The sequence below is a fragment of the Azolla caroliniana genome, unplaced genomic scaffold (assembly GCF_043228905.1).
Source record: "Azolla caroliniana isolate FFs.n. ecotype wild unplaced genomic scaffold, voAzoCaro1.0.p SCAF_2, whole genome shotgun sequence".
NCBI lineage: Eukaryota > Viridiplantae > Streptophyta > Polypodiopsida > Salviniales > Salviniaceae > Azolla > Azolla caroliniana.
Genome location: NW_028230437.1, coordinates 3,883,410 through 3,903,146, shown reverse-complemented (window position 1 = coordinate 3,903,146; position 19,737 = coordinate 3,883,410). Strand labels below are relative to the sequence as shown.

Here is a 19,737-nt window from a genome sequence, read left to right as displayed (position 1 = left end):
TGTAAGTGAATGTATTAGAGTAGGCATAAGTGTTAAATGTAAATATCCATCCATTGAATGGTGGTGTTTGGAGATATCCATCCGTTTTCTAAAATAAAATCGCTTCATTACCAATATTATAAAAATACTACAAATGACATCGGGATGTGAGATCTTAGATTGTGAGAAGCTATGCGAGAGAAAGGTTGTTCCAATAGGTGGACATGATACCTACATTAAATTGGGATGTGAATTTAGATCTTAGATTGTGAGAAGCCATGCAACAAAAAGGCCAACCCGATAGGTGAACATTATGCCCTCCAACTCAAATATTTGGAATTCCTCGTGTCATAACATCTAATGTTTCCGACAATGAAAATTGCTAAAGCAACCTACCCAAGCATCAAACACGAAGGCATTACACATATGCCAAATGTGCCGTAACCCTCAATAACTCAATAACTATTTGAGAGTGTGATGAAGGGAAACTTGTCCCAAGTTGTGAGAGGACCTTTTGAAATGGGAAGTTCAACCCATGTATAAAGAAGCCCACTAACCAATAATATATTTCCAAATAGATATTGACACTAGATAAGTATGAAGTTTGATGCCTACTATGTTATGGCGATATTTGTGCAAATGATGCACAAAACACATTCCAACAACAGTAGTTCACTATCTTGAGGCATCTCCCAAGGGTAAACCCCCAATCATGACCCTCCAAATAACATAATAACTATTTGAGAGTATGGTGAAAGGAAACTTGTATTGAGTTGTGAAAGGGGGATTTTAAATCCCATCTAATGAAGCCCAATAAACAATGATATACGTCTAATAGATATTGACACTAGATAAGTATGAAGGTTTGACGCCTACTATGTTATGGTCATATCGTGCAAACGATGCACATAGCACATTCCAACAACAATAGTTCACTTTCTTGAGGCATCTCAAGGGTAAAACCCCAATCATGACCCTCCAAATAAATACTTTAGCTCTAAATGCAAGATGTAACATGAAATCATATCTACAACACATCGCCACCACATCGTGTGTTAGAGACATGAACTAATGTAAGCATTAGATAAGGATAGAATATAGATAGATAGATAGAAAGAAGAGAGAGAAAGAAGGGTGCTGATCCACCCGACCACCCCCGAGCGAAGGGATCGAGACGGACTCGAGCCTTGATCGGCGTCCCATACCATTGTCGTGGCATCGAGTCGTACATGGTGCTGGCGTGCTTGCTACAAGAGTTGACCCACCACAAGAACAAAGTCTCGACGTAGTCAACAAGATGATCAAATAAGGGTAGCTAGGCCTCTTATTTATAGCGATGCCCGAGGCCCCCAAGCAAGTTCACACTTGGCCTAATGGGTTGTCTCAATCCCGAGGATTAAAAGTAATCCTCCCCTTCTTTACACTCTCGTTTAACCCTCACACATATCCATGTGTATAGAATACTAAGGTAAATTCTGACCATGAGATATTATATGGTCATGCCCGTAACATCGTGGGTCACATATTTCCCCATTCTTTTAGCTAACCCTCTCCACCATCCACTTGTGTCTTAAAATTAACGTTGGAAGATACTTAATTCCTATAAAATTACAATCAACCTCAAATGAAAACTCAAAAAAATTGCAATCAAGCATTGTAACATTGGCAAAACTTGTAAAATAGACAAAGGAGTCTATAACTTTTAGGAATTCTAAATTGATGGAACAACCGGGCTATCATTGTCACACAATCTCCAAGTAATTTTGACAAATGACATCCAGTGATTGATCCACCCATGCAAACTCACCACTCAATCCATTGTGCATGTTGTTATTTAAAGGGATTCACAACATCATGCCATCATTGTCACACAATCTCTCCAAGTAATCGTGACGAATGACATTGTGAGCAATCAGTTAGTGACGCATGTGGAAGAATCCCTGGTCCAAAGAGATGCATGATCTACTCTTGCTCTGCATGTTCTTCCTCAAAGGAACCCACAACATTGACGAAACGAACAGGTCATGGTCGACACACTTGTGTCCAACCAAGTGTAACGAATGGCATTGTGGCAGTTAGCTAGTTAGTCATGCATGTGACGGAAATTAGAGATGTGTCCAATGATCTCTTCTGGTCTTTCGCACGTAAATGGAAAATTTCCCAGTTTTTGAAGGTAATGAATTGTGTTGAGACACTTAAAAACAAGTTACAACACACACAAATGAGAACAAAATAAAAAGTAAAAATTAAGATGCTCAAATAAAAACAAACAAACGAGAAAAATGAGGCTAATTGTTTTTTTTTTCCCCTTTCTTTTTTTGGGGGGCTTTTTATTACAAATTTTATTTATTTTTAGAAACGCTTTTTAATTTTTTTTGTACTTCTGAGTGTGTTTCTCGCTCGGAGACGTTCTTCCCCGTTTCGTCCGTTTCGAATCGCTGCGTTTCCGCCTTCTCAGTCTTTAGCTCCCGTTTCTCTCGTTTCGTCCGTTTCTGCGCTAACCCTAATCCATGGCGCAGATCCATTCGTTTCATTGATCGAATCGCTTTCATCAGGCTCAGACTTTGGGACTTCATTTTCTCTTCTTCTCTCTCTCTCTCTCTCTCTCTCCCGCTCTCTTGTATGCACATTTCTGCAACAGCACGGAAAAAGCCATCGTCCGTTCTGAACTATGCTCATTCTATTGATGGGAGCAGATCGGAAGAAACAGCATTGTTAAACCTCTCCGATTCCTTACAATCCTCACTATTTTGATGGGAGCAGGTCGCCAGAGAAGTCATCAATAAACCTCTCCGTTTCTGACATATATTCTCTAAGACATGGTACTTCCCATTCTCTTCTATTCTCTTCTCTTTTTGTTCTTATCGTTCTTCTCTTCTCTCTCTCTCTCTCTGTTATGTGACCGTTTTTCGTATCTTCAGATGTATATGTAGTCACTTGCTTGCATCGTATATAAAAAAATAGATGAGATATAGTGATTTCATCGTTAGGCATCAGATATAAATCAACGGTTTTTCTATGTTGATCAGTAAGAACCGAAGTTTGTAAAAGCCAAACCTTTTCATGGTAATTATCATGATTAAGAACTGTAAATAATTTGACAATAAACTAATGCCAGTGTCTCTCTCTCACATCTCCTCAGTATTTGGGAAAAATTTCTTTCCTACCGTCAGATTTTCCTTTCAATGACTAAAAAGAATAGGAAATTATGAGGAAATACCACTAAGTTATACGAATTTTCTAGAATATGTATACAAAATACATATACATACATGTACGCATATGCATACACGTACATATATTTTTGCCGTATATGCTCCCTCAGTTTATGAACTTCTTCTTCCTTTGATGCTCGAGGAAGTTTTAGAACTATGGGGATTTAGAAGGAAATTTATACATTGGTGTTGGATTTTCTCCCTGAGTGTTTTATGGGAGTTCTTTCTACTCCATGAAATAATCAGAAATTATGAGAAAATATTACACATGTATAAGAACTTCATAGAAAATGTATTTATCTCATTCTGATTTTGTTCTGTTATTGTTTGGGGAAGTTTTCCTTCACACAAACTTATAGGAATTTAGTAGAAAAGTTACATATTTGTGCTGGATTTTCCAATGCTGCTATTTCAGAATCTAGTAATCAAACTTATCTCACGGATATTTTTAAGAAATTGCACCTGGTTTTGGTATGGAAGAAAGCATCAGTTTTCTTTTAATCTTCCTTCAAGAATATCCAACCGTTTATGGATTCTAAAAGTTATGCAGATAGTTATAAACTGGTCCCCCACAGCACACTTATTGGGGATTGGTTCTAGGTGGAGATCTATTTCTTAGGTTTTGCCGAGCAATGTAATCATACCTACATAAAAAGTGCTTTGCCAAGCAATGTAATTGTATTGGTTAGAGGATGATTTTATATATATCTCGAGTTATACCACACTAGATTCTTTATCCTCTATAAGAAGGCAAATTGCTCATCTTTTTCATGCATGTGGCACTTATTTGTCAGTAATTTAAGGTTTCTAATATGTTAGTAAGTTCATTTAGGTGCACAATGTAATTGTATTGGAAGAAGGCTTGTGTATATATCGTGAATTATGAAACTAGGTTTGTTACCGTCTATAAGAAGGCAAGTTACTCATCTTTTTCCTGCATGTAGGATTTATTTGTCAGTATTTAAATGTTTCTAATATGTTAGTAAGCTCATTTATGCTCACAGTGTAATTGTATCTGTAAAAGGATTGTGTATATATCTTGAATTACGATACTAGATTTGTTACTCTCCATAAGAAGGATAATTACTCATATTTTTTCATCCATGTGGGATTTATTTGTCAACATTTTAAGCTTTTCAATTGGTAGTAGCTAATGAAAATATCTGGTACCTTACACAGTTTTACTGATCCATCCATCCATCCATCCATCCATCTATCTATCTATATACTTGCTGTACTCCAAGCTGAGACACATTTTAATTTGTTACCTGTTATTTGGTATCATAGGCCATTTTGGCCTCTTTAAAGACGTTAATGCATCTTTCTTTCACAGGCTAGTGACAGAAATATAACAGTTGGATCTCAAATTTGGGTGGAGGATAGCCAGCTGGCCTGGCTAGAGGCTGAAGTATTGGAAATCAATGGAGATGAGTTGAAAGCTCAGACACTAGCAGGGAAATTGGTAAGGAAACATGTTTTGGGTCGTCATTGTGCTTTAAAGAGTGATCTCACAGTTCCAAAGTTCTTCAAATATATGTATAATCTGTTTTGAAGAATTTCTTTGCATATCACAAAATTTCAGGTAGTTAGCAACTTGGCTAATGTTCATCCAAAAGATTCTGATGCACAACCAGGAGGTGTGGATGACATGACAAAACTGGCTTATTTGCATGAGCCAGGTGTTCTACACAATCTTGCTGCGAGATATGAACTGAATGATATCTATGTAAGCATTTCTGGCAAACATAGTGCTCTATTCCATCTTAATTCAAAACTTTTCAAATATCCATGAAGATTTGTTTTGGAATTTCATTATTGTAGTATTTAATTTGGGCTGCATTCTGAGCAATTTATACATGCTGAATTTGGTTGCATGCTCACATGGAGCTAACTTAGGTATAGAGTTATTGGCATTTAAAACACATCACTGTCTAATTTAACTCTGGAAACATTAACCAATTTGAATTCACAGACATATACAGGAAATATCCTGATTGCAGTGAACCCTTTTACCAAACTTCCACATCTATATGACGTCCATATGATGGAACAGTATAGAGGAGCAACATTTGGTGAATTAAGCCCACATGTATTCGCCATTGCAGATACCTCTTATAGGCAAGTGGAACTGTAATCATGCCAATGATATTGAATATGATTGCATTTTTAGGTTTCTTATGATTTTGCTGAAAAACAGAGCCATGGTCAATGAAGGAAAAAGTCAATCTATCCTTGTCAGTGGAGAAAGTGGAGCAGGAAAGACGGAGACCACAAAGCTGTTGATGCAGTATATTGCTTATATGGGTGGTCGAGCAATGACTGATGGCAGATCAGTTGAACAACAAGTTTTGGAAGTAATGATATTATGATTTAATATCAAATTTAGAAATTCAAATATTATCAAGTATTATACCATGAACTGGTTCTGTGGGTTTTAAATTGCCAAAATTTGATATCTTAGTACTATACTTGGCATTTGCAGAACCTTTGATATCATCTCAAAATTAAAAATTCAAATAGGATTTTGATTTATTAAATATTGTAGTGAAATCCAGTTCTGTAGGTTTTTAGTTATAAAATTTCAAAATCTCACTGGTTTACTTGGCACTTGCAGTCAAATCCACTGCTTGAAGCCTTTGGTAATGCAAAAACTGTTAGAAATGACAACTCCAGGTAAGCACACTGGAATGGGAATTGTTTTTTCTGTTTCGTGCTTGATGCTCTATATTAGGTAGATTTATCTGCCAACAAATGTATCATTTTTTGTACGTGGCATCTGATCCACATTCAGTTCCTTGGGGTTATATAAATGTTTACCTTTTAGGTTCCTTGGGGATCTGAAGATTTGGTCAATTGCACCTTTTCATGATGCTAGTCTATTTAAGCATTTTTGTTGATATGAAGATGGGGTTTCTTGTGAAAAAGATAACGTGTTTCATATCCAGGGGCATGTCTGAGTCTAGCTTCTCATGGAAAGAGCTTGGACTATTGGCTTTGAAACATGAAGGATAATTGGTATCCCATCTTCAGTCATTTAGAAGTTGGGTATTCATGCATGATCACATTTGAAAAGCATACAGATCATATTGTGTCTCAAATGCCAATGAAACCCAAAAATTCTGATGTGAACCTAACATGGACCATCCTCATAAATATGCATATGATGGTATTTCTTCCTTCCGGGCATTGTGGTTTTTGGTAGTTGTTATTTGAGCTACCTTAAACTTTCCCAATTTATGCCTAAAGTTGAGGTAGACAGATTTGAGTATTTTATATTCTAATGCTATATTACATTCAGGCTGATTAGGTAGTAAAATGTAATTTTAATATGGTAAAAATGCTACAGGAATTTTGTATGATTTGTAGTTGGTCTCTTTAGAAATGAAAATATAATCTTTTTTTTGTTGCCTACTACTTTATCAAGTTTCGAAGACCTATTGTATATGTTGGACTTATATTAAATGATCATTTCTATTTTATTTACTCATACTAGATGACATATGTAGGACCTATAATCCACACACCTGAACAGCTCTTCCAATGAGCTTATGGAAAGTATTCTATTCATTGGGCTTTAGCTAGGCATTCCTTGACTGTTAAGTAATGAAGGTGAACTTGAGTTTTTTCTTCTACTTATGATTTGGTGGCTTTTATCTTCTTCAGGCTCTTCCACGCTCACACTTGAAACTAAGTGTGCTGATTGTCAGTCATATTCATGCTTTCACAAGGAATATGCTGATAGATATTCATAGTCATAGACTCACCAAACTTAAAACTAGCTGTGCTGATAGTTAATCATAATCACAGATTCACAAGGAATGTGCTGATATGTTGCTTGACTGTGAAGTAATGAAGGTCAACTTCAGTCTTCTCTTCTACTTATGATTTGGTGCTTTTTATCTTCTTCAGGCTCTTCCGTGCTCACACTTGAAACTAGGTGTGATGATTGTTAGTTATAGTCAGGGTTTGACAAGGAATGTTCTGGTAGATATTGATTTTGATAGACTCATGAGGGATGGCCGGAACCTGGGAGGGATGCAAAATGGTGCTTTACTTTCTTTTTATCTGCTACTCGTATTAGGTATGTGGCACCTATAAGCCACATACCTCAATAACTCTTCCATTGAACTTATGGAGGTTATGCTATTCATTTTGCTTTAGTTATGCATGACTTGACTATTAAATAATGTAGGGAAACTTAAATCTTCTCTTCTACGTATGATTTGATGGTGTTTATATTCTTCAGTCTCTTCCTTGCTCACACTTGAAACAAAGTGTGCTGATATTTAGTCGTAGTCACAGACTCCCAGAGACTGTGATATTATACAAGTAAAAACATTGCACATTTAGATTGTGATTTATTTATTTTTCTCTATCGTGCAGTCGATTTGGAAAATTTGTGGAACTCCAGTTTGATCAAAGTGGGAGAATATCAGGAGCTGCTGTTCGCACATATCTCCTTGAACGATCGCGTGTTGTGCAGATTGCTGATCCTGAAAGGAATTATCACTGTTTTTATCAGCTATGTGCTTCAAATGAGGTATTACAGACATGAGCTGCTGTAGATAGTTGTCTTTCCAAAACTCTTGCACTTACATCTATCATGTCTGTTTATAGGATGCCGAAAAGTACAAATTGAGAGAACCTCAATATTTTCATTATCTAAACCAAAGCAATTGCTATGAACTGGAGCACACTAGCAATAGCCGGGAGTATGCAAAGACAAGAAGAGCTATGGATATCGTGGGAATAAGTTTAGAAGAACAGGTAAAATTTTTATATTTCATTTGCAACAGCAGGAGGTAAGATTGTTCTGATTTTCATAATTATGCAGGAGGCTATTTTCCGTGTTGTGGCTGGAATTCTTCATCTAGGAAATATAGATTTTGTCCAAGGGAAGGAAGCTGATTCTTCTGTTCCAAAGGGCAAGGATTCTGATTTCCATTTGCAAGTAGCAGCTGAGCTATTCATGTATGCATAATGCATTCTTAAAGTTAAGCTGGTTTGAATGTCAAGGAAAACACATATAAGAATTATGTGGTCAATTTTAGGTGTGATGCTATGGGACTATTGGATGCTCTTACCACACGAGTAATTGTAACGAGAGATGAAAACATTACAAAAACACTCGATCCACAGTCGGCTACAATAAATCGAGACACATTAGCAAAGACTATCTATTCTCGTCTATTTGACTGGTAATTGAACATCTCGTGATTCTCAATTTGTTTAGGTATGGCAGGAAATATGAATTACTTTTGTTTTGTATGGTAAAACTTTTCATCTTTTGCCTTATTCCACTCACGGCACAGGCTTGTTAGTAAAGTGAATAAATCCATTGGCCAAGATTCTGAATCGAAAATGTTGATTGGTGTGCTTGATATTTATGGATTTGAGAGCTTCAAGTGTAACAGGTACTACTATTATTTAATTTCTAGTCAATTTATATATTTGGTGAATTATATCTTAGCAAAGTTATCTACAAAAGAGCGAAAGATATGGAAAGATACAGCAATCTAATAGAGTATATTGTTATGATGTAGATACCATGCTATCATATTGTATAGTCTATTATAGATTATAATCAATGTGTGATCTGGTAACTAGATTTTACATTAGACACATTATCATGCTGAACTGGGATTTAATCTAGCCATTAGACGATGTATACAATTATTGTGGAAATTGAAAATGTCCATAGTCATCAGCTGGGTTATGCTAATTGTACTGTATAATGTATTCCCCTAAGAAGAGCATATACGGCTATATTTAATCTAGCCATTAGACAATGTATATAACTATTGTGGAAATTTAAAATGTCCAAAGTCATCAGCTGGGTTATGCTAATTATACTGTATAATATAATCCAGAGGAAGTATTCACAATGCCATTTATTCTAAGACACAGTGTCCAAATTATATTCCTTGTTGCAATACTTACATACTTGAATAACGTACCATCGCTTTTTCCAATACAGCTTGTCTTACCTTAAAGCATCTAAAGTTACATTGTTTGACATAATTGCAGTTTTGAGCAATTCTGTATCAACCTTACAAACGAGAAACTACAACAACATTTCAACCAGGTTTTGCGTTGACAGATCATCTGAAATTAAACTGCTTTGATTTTCCTTAAAGTATGTATGGGGTGAAGTGTTTGACTACATCTTATACACTGCATTCCAACAGCATGTATTCAAGATGGAGCAAGAAGAATACACAAAGGAAGAAATTAACTGGAGTTACATTGAGTTTGTGGATAATCAAGATGTGTTAGATATGATAGAGAAGGTATAGAATACATCTGAGGGTAAACAGTTGATTTTCTATCAATTACTTTATCGATTATGCTTATAGCCATGCTACATTTTATTTGTTTATCAAAACCATCACTCTATTGTAGAGAGTTGGAAGATAACTTGTAATATCAATGACAAGCTGTTTCTTTAAATTAATGAATAGCTTGCTAATGTCCAACACTTTATGTACTTTTTCCAGAAACCTTTGGGGATAATTGCTCTTCTAGATGAAGCCTGGTATGAAATGCAAACTTAGCAATAAAGTAATTTATGTAACATAATGCTTGTAGTCAATTCTATAGTATGATTCTAAGAGTAATTATGAAACACGCCATTTAAACTGGTTTGAAAAATTTCAGTCTTAACATGATTATTGATGCTTGCTTCATGGATAATTTGGATTAGTTGGATATATGTATTTTATTGGTAGACTAAGGGAGTACATAGTTGTCTTCCACTCTTTATTTCATCCCTCAGGTTGAAGCTGACAAATATATGCCACAGGTCAAGGCAGGTGCTGGTCAAGTCCTATGTCAAGTGATAGATAAGGCTCAGTGATGGTAGTTCTTGCACAAGATCTCTATTACGCTTTGCATGGTGTTTATCTGATGGATCTCCTTAGAATAGGATACCTCCATGAATCATCAATGTCTACTTTCTCCCTCACCTCTCATGGTCAACAGTTAACATCCACATTATCTTAACAATGGTCTTGGACTGCATTCATGTACCAAATGTCAGGAATGCTTATTGATTAAGGGGGCTTCAATAGTCTCAGGAGCTAGTTCCTCAGGCACCCACAACACTCTTGTTTCAAGAAGGCTAAGATGATATGTTTTGGCTAGGGAGTTCCTTCTTATATCAAGGGGTTTTCTGGGAACCCATTCACCACCATGAGGATATCTGTAACCTTCGATTGCTTCATTGAAGATTGTATTACTATGCTGTTTGTAGTCGGTTGCCTTTTACTGGTTTCCACGTTTCTAAGTTTCCAAGTTTCCAAGTTTTCATTTGAGCATGAACCATAGGCTCTACAAACTAAATTAAACACAAGATAAGAACAGAGTCTCATATTGTGTATTTATTTAAGGGATGCTGGAGTAACGGAAAAATATACACTGAAGCCTGTTGTGTTTTGAATAGTTTAATCAATTGATTCTGTTTTATATTGAACTGTTAAACTCTGAAATACCCATGTGTTCACCCCAATGCCATGGCTTCTCTTTATTTCCCAAAATGCCTATGGACAACTCTGCCAGAGCAACTATATGGTTTACTTCAGCTCCCATCTTTCTCAATTATATGTCCCGCTTAAGCAATTATCAAATCAATTTATACCCATTTTCTCTCCTCTGAGGGTTCACCAAGAGCATTTGCTGAAATAATGAAAAATCATGGGCATATTGTGAATGCATAAAACCTCGGGGGTATTTTGGAAATATTCTGTGGATAAATACCTTTCACTCCTAAGTTCATAAATAAGATGGATACAAATAATGTTTTTTCTTTGAATATCAAGTTGATTAGAGATCTCATCCAATTGTTTTCCAGCATGTTTCCAAAAGCCACTCATGAAACATTTGCAAGCAAGCTTTTTCAAACCTTCAAAAATCACAAGCGGTTTCTCAAACCAAAGCTCTCTCTTACAGATTTCACCATTTCCCACTATGCTGGCGAGGTAAGACTATTTAGTTGTTTGCACAATGCCATTCTATTGCTTTTGTATGGACTTTCTTCATCGCCTAACTTTGTTATTTTTTGTAGGTTACTTATCAGGCAGATCTATTCCTGGACAAAAACAAGGATTATGTTGTTGCGGAACACCAGGCGTTGTTGGGGTCCTCAAAATGTCCATTTGTCGCTGATCTCTTCCCTCCACCTGAGGATTCATCAAAATCTTCTTACAAATTCTCTTCAATTGGTACCCGGTTCAAGGTTCAAACCATACAAATATTATTGGATTATATCTCACAGCATGTGGAATAAATACTTACATATTTAATGGTCCATTAGATTGATCTTTATTTGATGGTTTGATTATAGTCAAATTGCAGGGGATGCCATTTCATTTGGTAGTATTTGTAACTCTTATATAATTTTTGTATTTTCAGCAACAATTACAATCACTTATGGATACACTAAACTCAACACAGCCTCACTACATTCGTTGCGTGAAGCCGAATCAATACAATAAGCCAGGGCGCTTTGAGAACCAAAATGTCCTACAGCAACTCAGATGTGGAGTATGTGTAAAAAACAACTTTTAATGCAAGGAGAACTATCTAACATGAGGAATTAATGTTTTTTACAACTTGTTCACCAGGGAGTACTTGAAGCTGTACGTATCAGTTGTGCAGGTTATCCTACAAGAAGGTCATTTGATGAATTTCTTGATCGATTTGGTCTTCTAGCTACTGACTTGCAAGAAGGAAGGTAAAACTGCTGTTTTTACTTCTGCTTCCTAAAGTTGAGTTGAGGTGTGGTCTGGAACCTCATTCAGTATTATAGATAAACATGCTAAGGAATCCATCCTTTCAATGCAGTTATGATGAAAAGGCTGCTACAGAATATATTTTGAAGAAGGCCAATTTAAGTAACTATCAGGTGTAGATCTTATTTGGAATTCTAATTCAGTCTCATGTTGTTTTATAAATTCAAATTATGAGATGTACTATCCATGCTGGGGGACAATGGATTAGGTGTATGTTTGCACGGCAATTATCATATGCCTGATATAACCTAGGATGTATATTCATGGAATGAACACCAACCATTTACTCATAATCACAGAAAAAGTGAAACGCCACATAACCAATTGGCCCTAAAGTCTTAGTTGTTGACCTTTGATTGAAGGTCGGAGATTTCTGTAAAAACATATCCTAATTTGAGATATGCAACGCAATATCAAGTCAACGCAGTGCCCCATAGTATTTATTTATGTTTATTCTAAACTTGGCAGTTTATGGGTCATAAGCTGCATGGTACTACTTTGTAACATTTCTAGCGTATATCTTTGACAGTATTATTGACCAAGTCAATAGGTGTTCCTCACTTCCTGACGGCATTCTCTCCTTTTCTTTAATTTGTCTCCCCCTGAAGCTGGATTGTAAATGTTGGTATTTGGTTGCTATTTTATGTTGAACTATGAGTGTAAAGAAACACATACATAGTGTCATAAAATGGTTTGTTATTATGAACTGGTATCCAACTTTCTGAACGGATCTTATATCTGGAACATAATCAGATAGGTAAAACAAAGGTGTTCCTTAGAGCTGGTCAGATGGCAGAGTTGGATACGAGAAGAGCGGAAGTTTTAGGGAATGCTGTGAAAGTGATCCAACGAAGAGTCCGTACATTCCTTGCCCAAAAGGAACTGAAATCTGTACGAAAAGCTGCTATCTGTACCCAGGCTCGATGGCGAGGTAAGCTATTATCTTCTAAATATCAATAATCCTATATTAACTGGTTGGGATGTTATTAATTGTGAATATGTATTTTTGCTAATTATTTATTGCAGGTAAGCTTGCTCGCAAGCAATATATGGAGATGAAAAGGGAATCTGCAGCCATCCAAATACAGAGACATGTTCGTTGTTGGCAAGCTCGTAAATTGTATAAAAAAGCTCGGGCAGCTGCTATTGTTATTCAAGCTTGCTTGCGTGGAATGTGTGCTCGTAAAGAGTTTACATTTAGACGCCAGACACGGGCTGCTGTTAAAATTCAGGTTTTAATGATAGTGATAATGCTAGTGCTAGTCCTTTTAACATTTTAAATTTGCAGTTTAATTTTTGCTCTACAATTCAGCTTAATGTATTTCTCTGAATTCCAGACATGCTGGAGGGGTTATAAAGCACAATCTGATTATATGAAGCTGCGGAAGGCAGCACTTAGAGTCGAATGTATATGGAGAGGACGTATTGCTAGGAAAGAGCTTAAGAAGCTAAAAATGGTAAGCCTTGGATCATTAAAACTAAAATTCATGTCTGTGCAAAGAATGGGGATTAATGAGCCATAATCTAATGTAGGATTTTGTTTAGGTCAGAACTGTTTTCCTGTTATTAACATGATTTTTATGCCTTATGGTTGCTCATTTCATGTAAACTTATGAGAATGATTGTGAACATTGATTCAAACTTCAGAGAAATTTAATTATGAGCTGTAAAGCTTTTCTATGTAAAGGAAACTTAAATAGATGAATATAGTATATATCAATCATATGAAATTCCTTTCATGAGTTGGAAGCAGTCACATTCCTAAATGCTCTGGTTGGAAATTATAACAAATTTACACAGCTTTGGTTGGATTGAGTTGGTCATCTCTATAAATGCATTCACACAGCTTGTTTTAATGGCAGGCTGCAAAAGAGACAGGTGCACTGCAAGAAGCAAAGACAAAGCTTGAGAAACGTTGTGAGGAACTCACATGGAGGCTGCAATTGGAGAAAAGGCTACGAGTATGTTCCATGTTTATGATGTCCACTTCTTCATCACATCTAATATCAACTCTTCATTGCTCACTCCACTGATGCGATTTTCTCTTTTCTTTATTGAATGATGACATCTACAGACTGACTTGGAGGAAGCAAAGGCTCAGGAGGTATCAAAGTTACGGATGAGTTTAAATGAGATGCAGGCCCAATTAGAAGCAGCAACAATGCTTGCGGCTGAAGAGAGAGAGCTGGGTAAACATGCAGCAGATCAGGCTGTTTCAACAATGAAAGAAGTGGAAGTTATTAAAGTTATGGAAGTTAGCAATGCGAAAATTGAGAAGCTCGAAGCTGATAACGAAAACTTAAAGGTCGAAATGACTTGCCAATGGGTGTAATTGTGTGAATTGAAAACATTGCACGTAATCTGCATTGTCTGTTATGTAAGATAAAATAATGTGAAAAAGTAGCATTAGAAATTGGAAATCATTCCATCCATAAATTCTTTACTTATCTTTTCTTAGTTGTTTATATACGTAAGTGATGGTTTATATCAGGCATTAGTAAACTCTCTAGAAAAACGGGCAGTGGATGCAGAACAGAAACTTCTGGAGGCCAAAACAGATAGTGATGAGAAGATCAAGAGTTTGAAATCTTCTGAGATTAAGTTAGATCAACTTCAAGAGGCCATGCAAAGGTATTTAGCGTAGATTTTACTCAGTTTGATAAGTGTTCCAATGTTTTAAATAAGGGAAAACTCGAAATCTCCCTGAGTTCCTGTTTCTTTCCCTGAATACATTATTTTCCCCAAACCCCTTGGTCAGCGTCCACAAGATTTTCTTTTTATATAACCAATTGATTCTCTCCTGTCATTGAAAAGGTAGTGAGGAATTGTTTCCTGATATAATACTTTTAGATTGGAAGAGAAATTGTCGAATTTGGAATCTGAAAATCAAGTCCTTCGTCAACAAACTCTTGTTATATCACCAGCTAAAAGTCTGAGCAATCGGTTCAAAAGCACAGTTGTGCAGGTGAGAAACCTTACTTTTCCGGATATCTTTTAAATAAATGCATATATCAGAAGACTTAACTCTCTTTGTAAATACAGAGAAGCCCTGAAAGTAGCGTCCTTGCAGATGGTGACATGAGAACACCTGTAAGTAATCTACCTTTTCTCTAAATGTGCGATAAAGAACCTGAGAAGAAAATGAACTTAGAAGAAAGTTGTTTTTATGATGTAAATAGTTTTTGATTCAATGCATCATTCCCCAATTTTAATGTAAATGAATAGAAACTGCAACAAAACCAATAAGAGATGATGTGCATGATGTTAATTACACTTAAAAGTTACATTGAATTCAATGCCTAAACAGTCACAGCAACAAAACCAGCTTGACACTTATAAATGCATATTGATACAACCCTAAACAATAACAGGAACAAGAGTATCAGTGCCAGTTCGTTCATGAAGCTTGTTCATGTATTTGTAAAGGTTCATTAGTTTTTTTTGTAAAAGTGGCATTCTATGTTCTCCTCCAGGAATCTCCTTCACCTATTACTCCTGAAAAGGAACAACCTGCAGCAGAAGAACAAAGGCGCCAGAAGATCCTTACACCAGACAGACAGCAGGTGATTACATCTGATTGTCTTTGTTCACTAGAGTTGAAGTGATTTATGTGCTTAGTTTGCATGAATCTTCTTGTCGAAGTATAGATTAGATTCTTAAGTACTCGATTTCATGTTTTTGACGATATTAGTACAGCATTCATGTCTGTCAAGAACCTTTGTCTATTTGGACTAATATCTCTACCCTGTCTATAGGAGAATCTGGAAGCACTATTGAAATGTGTTGGTCAAGATGTGGGATTCAGTCGGGATAGACCTATTGCGGCTTCGATTATCTACAAGTCATTACTACAGTGGCGTTCCTTTGAAGCAGAGAGAACAAATGTTTTTGATCGCATAATACAGACTATTGGAACCGCAATTGAGGTATGAACTTTTGAGTAGGCTCAGAGGAATCAATTGTGCATAGATAGTACATTTACTTCAATGAACTTGGCGTTTCATAGAGCCAGGAGAATAACGATATTCTAGCATATTGGTTATCCAACACATCAATGCTACTTTCTCTTCTTCAACGCACTTTGAAAGCAAGTGGTGCAGGTGGCCTTGGTCAGCAGAGGCGAAGAACACCGTCAGCTACTCTTTTTGGTAGAATGACTCAGGTAAAAATCTGTTGTAAACCTAGCTATAAATTTAGCACCAATGCAAATAGGCAAAAATTTCAAATTCTAAATATATATTTTTCTCAGGAATGCCCATAAGTTCTGTTATTCCCCCAAATGCCCTTTCTTAACTCCGTCTGGAACAATTATATGTTCTATTACCCCCTTAGTTCTTGTTATTCCCTCAAATGCCGTTGGTAACCCCTCCTGGAACAATTACATGTGGTAATGAATGATTATGTGATCAATCTATGTTCATTTCTCCATTACATGTACTATTTGACCAATTGTATTAATCATTTACTTTGCTCTTTCGGGGTTTGACCAGTCATACCATAGAAAGAAAAATTAGGGGTATTTGGGGAACAAAAGAATAGTTCGGAATTTCAGAGTTTTTGCCATGCAATTATAGATGTATTTAAGTATTTCAGCATATTTTATGATTACTCACATCAATGTTTTTCAGAGCTTCCGTTCCTCACCTGGAGGTTTGTCATTTTCTAATGGCAACATCATAGGTGGGTTAGATTCATTGAGACAGGTGGAAGCAAAGTATCCTGCGTTGTTGTTCAAGCAACAACTTACCGCATATGTGGAGAAGATATATGGAATGATTCGAGATAATTTAAAGAAAGAAATAACACCCCTGCTTGGGCTTTGCATCCAGGTTGGCAAATGTTTGTCTGGTTCATTATACTTTGTGAATGGCCATTGTCTTTTAAGAAGGTTCATAAGTTTTGGTTGCATCATGATTTTTACAGGCACCTAGAACATCAAGAACAACACTAGGAAAAGCTGCATCAAGGTCTGTACATGCCAGTAGTGCTGCACAGCAAATACTGAGTAGCCATTGGCATGGCATTATTAAGAGTCTCAGTAGCTTGCTGAGCATCATGCGTGCTAATAATGTAATCAACAGCTTTGAAACACTTTGTACATTTGTTTTCTCAAAGTTTGGAATTGAATAATTTTTCTATTAACTTCTGTTTGTATATGTTCATATCAGGTGCCATCATTTTTCATCAGCAAAGTTTTTACTCAGATATTTTCCTACATTAATGTTCAGCTTTTCAACAGGTGATAACATGTTGTTGGCATCACAAACCCTAAATTTGTACCTATTGGATTATTTTATTTTATAATGAACTTTTTTGTGGTTCAGTCTGTTATTGCGAAGAGAATGCTGTTCATTCAGTAATGGGGAATATGTCAAAGCTGGGTTAGCAGAGTTAGAACGTTGGGCGTATGATGCTTCAGAAACAGTAATTGGAATTCATGCCATGTCGTTTTTTGGTTATATGAGTTTGGATTCAATACAAATTGCATTCTTTTTGTAGTACGCTGGAAAATCCTGGGATGAGCTAAAGCACATAAGGCAGGCTGTTGGATTCCTGGTAACTTTTGTAGTGTCGTATGTGTGCCTGCACACTGTTTATTTCTATTCCATTCTTAATTTCTGCTGACCTGATTGTTATGATTTTTGCCAGGTTATACACCAGAAACCAAAGAAATCACTGGATGAGATAACTCATGATCTTTGTCCTGTATGTAGAACCATATATTGTGCATTAGTTTGTGTTAGGTCATGTGTTGTAAAATATTATCTTATGTTGGGTTACATGTGTGCCTTAGGTGCTAAGCATACAACAACTTTATCGCATCAGCACTATGTATTGGGATGATAAATATGGAACTCACAGTGTTTCTACTGAGGTGAGGATAAATTAATGAACATCATATGGACAACTGTTGTGCTTGATCTTTGTTTTTGTTTCACCTCCCATTTTGTTGATTGTTAACATTTTAGGTTTAAAATAATTAATATTGACATTAATCTTTGAGAATCTATTGTTGAAAGTATATTAATTCAAATGCATCATGAAATTCATCAAGGAAAACTATCTCTAGTTAATTGTGAAACTTTTTCTTGGAAATTTGATACAAGGGTGTTAAATCTGGGTTCCTCTGCCAGGTTATTGCAAGCATGAGAGTCTTGATGACAGAAGATTCAAACAATGCAATGAGCAACTCTTTCCTACTGGATGATGACTCAAGGTTCGTCATAAGTTGATGATTTATGAAAAAGCATTTGAATACTTGGAAGCAGATATTGACATTTTTTCCTTTCTTTGTGCATTGCAGCATTCCCTTTTCTGTTGATGATATATCAAAATCGATGCCAGAAACAGATCTATCTGATATTGATCCTCCTAATGTTCTTCGAGAAAATCCTGGTTTCTTTTTCTTACAACCTCAAGCAGCATAATATGTGTTTTTATTTAGCAGAATAAAATATCTGGACTCTGCCATTTTTTCAAGAGTTTGGAATCTGCTAATACCCTTTATTGTAAAATGGATTGTAAAGTAGCAAGTAAAATGTAAACTCCATTCAGCCATTAGTCATTCACTCATCATTATCCTTACCATCCTCATCCTCATCCTCATCTTGGCTCAATTATTCTTTAGGCTTTGATCGATTTCGATAAGATCGATCAATGCGTTTTTTTGGTTATATTTATAGCTTGATTCCATTGATCAGCTATTAGCAATGTTATTAGATAAGAGGTACAAATAGAAAGAACGCGGTTTCAATATTTTTTTAGCTTGGCACACTTGACTGACTGGTTTGTGCTAGCAGAAGTTTTGGATTTTTGTATCTTTTTTTACATGTTCCTATTACATCTGAATTTTTTTTCGCTGGTCAAATGAATAAAATTTGTGGACAATTCATTCATGATATTTCATTTGTATCGCCTTTTCACATTTAAAATTTATTGAGGTGCTATTGGAATTCAGTGATTTTGGGAGTGTCGGATTGGCAACCCCCAAGAATCTTAGCAATTAGGAAGGTTGGCCGTAGAATCTTGGCAGACACCAAAGTAAGGGGGCCTCTTCCTGTTGATGACTCTCACTACATACAAACAAGGCAAACGGTAATTAACTGATTTGCAAGACAATACGTAGACATCGAGTGATGTTCCTCCCTTTATTTATTGTTAACATCTCGGGAAGAAGAATCCAAACCAATATTTTTTTACGTTGGCCATATGCACTCAGAAATTTACTGATGACCATATTGTTTGGGTAGTCAAAAAGTGATTGGGAAACACTAAGGTATGTATACCGTGGTTAAATAAGTTATTTGGTAAGAAGGTCAAGTTGTGGAAGATAAATGTATTAATGACCTAATGTTTTTAACTAGCTCATTAGGAAAGTGGATGATTGTGTGTGGGGTTGAGCTTGTTGAAAAGGTTGTCACCTATTATACAAGACGGGATGGTGAAGGTTTTGATGTATTTGGTAGCATCCCTCATCCCAAGGAGACATGGAATACATGTATATCCAGCCATGAGTTCATATTGTAGTAGAGAAAATGGTGGTCTTTAGGACCCTAGCATCCAATAGATGCTTGCCATATATTGTGTTGTTTAGCTCCTAGAAGTTCCTGAGTTCTCTAAAGATTTGGCAACATCATCTCTCGGTCTTCCAAGATAGAAGAATCACATTTTTGAGACAAAAATTCATTAAAACTAAGAACCACATAATGTTCTCGAATAAGTTTCTTTCATTCCCTCATATCCTTTACTATTGT

At 36.1% G+C, this 19,737-nt stretch overlaps 2 protein-coding genes across 2 annotated transcripts in view; both read left to right on the top strand.

Annotated features, from left to right (window-relative positions):
* LOC147867130 (uncharacterized) overlaps positions 1-19,737 on the top strand; it is a 93,240-nt gene that overhangs the window by 58,160 nt on the left and 15,343 nt on the right. The window lies entirely within an intron of this gene.
* On the top strand, positions 2,422-18,884 carry LOC147867134 (myosin-9-like). Its single transcript, XM_087314904.1, has 39 exons — positions 2,422-2,801; positions 4,528-4,656; positions 4,777-4,920; positions 5,167-5,312; positions 5,392-5,548; positions 5,809-5,867; positions 7,578-7,734; positions 7,812-7,961; positions 8,029-8,165; positions 8,246-8,392; positions 8,507-8,608; positions 9,222-9,279; positions 9,383-9,484; positions 9,692-9,729; positions 11,044-11,170; positions 11,257-11,427; positions 11,604-11,735; positions 11,816-11,925; positions 12,036-12,096; positions 12,737-12,914; positions 13,010-13,215; positions 13,321-13,440; positions 13,846-13,944; positions 14,058-14,288; positions 14,475-14,614; positions 14,834-14,948; positions 15,026-15,073; positions 15,457-15,546; positions 15,739-15,909; positions 15,990-16,145; positions 16,612-16,812; positions 16,907-17,053; positions 17,152-17,222; positions 17,308-17,407; positions 17,483-17,539; positions 17,633-17,689; positions 17,778-17,858; positions 18,118-18,200; positions 18,288-18,884. Exons 1-39 carry the CDS (start codon positions 2,799-2,801, stop codon positions 18,409-18,411), a joined length of 4,605 nt encoding a protein of 1,534 aa, XP_087171030.1. The 5' UTR covers positions 2,422-2,798; the 3' UTR covers positions 18,412-18,884.

What these genes read in the sequence shown, in the direction of transcription:
- LOC147867134 (XM_087314904.1), top strand. An exon ending in TATTCTCGTCTATTTGACTG is followed by an intron (nt 8,393 to 8,506) that starts GTAATTGAACAT and finishes CTCACGGCACAG; the next exon opens with GCTTGTTAGTAAAGTGAATA. An exon ending in GAGAGCTTCAAGTGTAACAG is followed by an intron (nt 8,609 to 9,221) that starts GTACTACTATTA and finishes ACATAATTGCAG; the next exon opens with TTTTGAGCAATTCTGTATCA.